Source organism: Cephus cinctus, unplaced genomic scaffold, assembly GCF_000341935.2.
Source record: "Cephus cinctus unplaced genomic scaffold, Ccin1 Ccin1_scaffold0091, whole genome shotgun sequence".
Classification (NCBI taxonomy): domain Eukaryota; kingdom Metazoa; phylum Arthropoda; class Insecta; order Hymenoptera; family Cephidae; genus Cephus; species Cephus cinctus.
In genome coordinates, this window is record NW_014332830.1 from 422455 (window position 1) to 426332 (window position 3878).

A 3878-nucleotide genomic window follows, 5' to 3' on the forward strand; every position below is an offset into this window, starting at 1 on the left:
CACGTCCTCCGTTGAACGACAATCTATTTCTCGAGCGCACAGGAAACTTTGACATTTCCAGAGACGGCTGTACGAACATCCAATAGGAACGCGCAACAGGTGTCGGTGAATTTTTTACAGGCGGCTGACCCGCAAATCCATCTTCCTCGAGAACCGGCAAACAATGAGGCTCCTGACGTTTCCGCGGAAGAAGAAAGAATAAAGAAATTCCAGAAATCCCGAGTCCATACGATTCTATCTGAATTCGCGTCGAGCGCCAACGAGCGAAACGATGACGGATGGCGGGAACAATTCGCGCCTGCGCATCGCCCACCGTCTGCACGTGCCCCCCTGCCCCCCTGCCCGCCCCCCCGGGCCACGTGGATCGAACAGATCTCGGCCGCAATTCCAATTTTCATCACGCCGCGTAAACTGCGCGCATTTCAAATCATTCGCAATATGCGAAAACTTTTATTAGAATTTCATTCCAATCCGCGTGATCTTGTTGCCGTGCAACTTCTGCATTCGCACGGAAGACCAATAGAAACTGCCTTGAGAAGCTCAACGTAACAGAAAACACTGCACCGCATGGAAGTTCGGAGAAAAGTATAGAAAGGAGTAAAATAAAGTGGCACACTCGACACTAGACGCGCGCGCGCGCGCATCCGTTCGCAACGGACGCGTGGGTGAGACTGAGGGAAGGTTTGGCAAGCACGAGTGCAGCATGCACCTTCCTGGTGCAGACTTTCTTGGCGGGAGAAGATTCATCCCCACTTCGACGGAAGCAAAGGGGCAAAGGGGCAAAGGGGCACAGGGGGCTGGCCCGAGGGACGCAGGCCCCGAACCTTTTGAAAAGTCCCTCTTTCGGGCCCCCGTGTCCTGTAGGTCCCAAAGTTGAGGCAGTCACGGGTTTCGGCCGCGTTCGGAGTTCGGAGTGCCGAATGACTCTGGCGGATCGGAAGAGGGAAGGAAGGAGAGGGAAAGAAGAGGCAGGGGTGCTAGGGGTGCTAGGCGTGCTCCTCTCACTCCCTCGGAGGGTGAACCACCACCAGCAGCGGCACAACCAGCAGCACCACCCTGCAAAGCAGCCTCCGGCAATCAATCACCGGTCCTTATCTCTTCCTCTTTGCCTTCTGCGCAGGAAGACTAGGCTAAAAATAACTTGGGGTACGTCGTGCTGCGACTCCATCGGATGCGCAGAGGTGTCGCACCGCGAGCACCGCGAGCACCGCGAGCCAAATCGCCGATCCAATTAGAATTCTCGAACTGCGTCATTTCTCAGAAAGGACGCGCGGAGCAAAAGCGGCAGAGGGGAGAGCAGTGGAAGGACATCTGTGGAAGACGAACCGAAGTGGCTGACTGGCTGACGCGCCTGATTCGCCTGATTCGCCTGATTCGAAATACCCAAGTGACTTTATCCACCTCTCGTTCCGTTCTGTCTGCGCATGCGTTCCTGTTGGCAATTAGGTATTTCAATGGCGTACAACGCGAGGCCAGCCAGTAAACAGGATGAGGACGATGAGGGACGCTGCGGAGTCACTCCGCTCAAGGGTGGAGCCAGCGATCCAGCGATCCAGCGATCCAGCACTCGAGCAGCATCGGCAGCCGCTGTAGGGACTAACGCCCTTAAAGGTCGCTCCAAAAATAATCCATTTCATCTACACCTTTTCGGAGGCACCCCAGGCTTTCATACAGGCCTTCGCCTGCCCCCACCTTCGAAAATAGTTCTAGGCCTCCCGGCTCCCCATCTTCAGGCTCGTCATCTTCCCTATCCTAATCCTCGTCCTCTTGAGAAAGACCACCCCCCCCCGCTCCTCCCCCTCCCATCTCAATCTCACAACCATGCAATATTTCATAAATAAATTATCGCCGGGAGCTGTTCTCCCAAGTCCAAGGTTTCCGGCGTTTCCAGGGGATTTGCCCTCGCATGACCCACGTGAATGACCTCCCTTCCACATGCGACACCACCCCGAGTGCGCGGGACACGACGCACGTGGATCCCGCAGATGCTGACGAAGCTAGTAGATTCTTGCGAATCACGAGAGATTCTTCTGCCGTATTTTTTTTCAATATAGAAACCCACCCGAGGCTCATCTGTAATCTGCGCGATAAATCCGCCCGACTTCAATTTTCTATAGTAAGACTTTGGCTTGCTACAAACTGATATTAAGTATTTTCAACGCAGCGTTCTCACTTGCGCCTCGAGCCCTAACGCGTCCTTACCGTTTCCTGTCCCGTCGTGCCCTCCCTAAAAGCCGCACGGGCCCTGCCTGCCTGCTGCACCGGAACCCCGAGGGTACGCTCTAAAAATATATATAAAGCATAGACGAGGGAGCGAAACAAGCCACTAGTGCCGTACCCCAAATGTGTCAAGGGGAAGGCAGGATCATGAAGAGAAAGAAGGAGAGGCAGGGGCGCGCCCCGGAGAAGGTTGCACAGCACGTGTGAAGTGCAAGATGCGTCGAAGATGTCTCTAAAAATAGTCTAAAGAGACACGCAGTGGGCATCGCTTGGCGCCTCGCGTTGCCCCGTAAAAAGCTTGGAACCCGTAAGAGGCGCAAAATGCGCAAAAGGCGCAAAAGGTGCAAAAGATGCAAAACGCGCAAAAGCCAAGAGCGACTACAGAAGACGGAAGCGTACCCTTACGAATGGTTACTAGGAAATTCTACGAGGAGGATCGTCTCGACTGTTTCTTCCCCAGCTGCAGAGAATCTTCGTTCTCGGGCGAGAAGGAGCCAAAGAGGAGTCGGGAAGGGGGAGGCACGCGCCAAGGGGGTCGTCGTCTCCCTCTATCTATATATACTCGAAAGCATCGGCAGCTTCCGGCAGCGCACGTGCCCTACCGGAAGTGTAGGCCAGTCTGTCGACACCTCCCCCCTTTTGCTTCTCTTGGGTCCCCCCCCCCTCCCCACGGAGTCCGAGCAATGCTCTTCTCTTCTTCTCTCAAGAGCACCCACTGCTATTTTTACATTTGCTCCGCGTATCTCTCACCACGCGATATTTAGGAGACTCCCCCGCGCAAGGACACCCCCTTCCGGGTCCGACCAAACAAAACAGAAGCCACCGGAGCCCTTCGTTGCGAGCCGGTTCCCGGTGCACGAGCTGGAGGAGGTCGCGGGCATCTAGCGAAAGAGTTGTCGGCCTTCCGGTTTGTCGGTTTGTGGCGCTTCCTTCCGGTCGGCGTGAAAGTTGGCCCAGACGCGCTCATTTCAATGCTTTCACGCCAGACGACTTGGCCGACCGATCGCGGCCGATCGCGGCCGATCGCGAGCATGCCCCGCAGAACGACTCCTCTGGCAGGGTGCACGCCCTGTGGGGATTAGGGCGCGTTTACACGGGCGATCTCAGAGCACCCACCCGCAGGCGTTACTAGGTGCCAGAACGCAACGGCGCTTTGCAAGCTCACGCTGGACCAGCCGCCACGTGAGGTCCATTTTATTATTCGTAATTTCTTTCCTCGACGCACAGAATCGCGACCTTTCGACCTCCACCTTTTGCCTCCTCGAGCCGGTGTCCTATTCTCACGCGACTCACTGCAACGACATCCGACAGGAAATGCTCCCTACGCGCGCGCTTTTATCATCTTCCGGCCTCCAGGGCAAAGTGCACTTGGAGCACTCGACGACTACTTGTGTCTTTAAAGGATAAAGATTTGCGCCGTGTTGGGTGCTGCTGAGAAAAATGAAGGATAATAGAGACATCGAAGGTACCTCGATCGTCGATGATAAGGCGAACAGGTTTCATGATTTCGTCGACGACTAGCTCGATCCCACAATCCACGGCAGCCCTGAAGATCTCCACCAGAATCCGACCGACCATTTGCCTGAAACAAAAGTAAAAGCGATCGGTTAGTCTCGGATGAGGTTGAGCAGATTTGGCGCGATCGCCGATGGGAGAAG

At 55.3% G+C, this 3878-nt stretch overlaps 1 protein-coding gene across 7 annotated transcripts in view; it reads right to left on the bottom strand.

Moving 5' to 3' along the window:
- Window positions 1-3878, bottom strand: part of LOC107273310 (serine/threonine-protein phosphatase 4 regulatory subunit 1) — an 83369-nt gene that overhangs the window by 9273 nt on the left and 70218 nt on the right. For all 7 annotated transcript variants that reach the window (XM_015751393.2, XM_015751385.2, XM_025091043.1 and 4 more), the window contains one exon: window positions 3690-3802. In XM_015751393.2, coding sequence (XP_015606879.1) covers window positions 3690-3802 — 113 coding nt within the window. The remainder of the gene's footprint in view (window positions 1-3689; window positions 3803-3878) is intronic.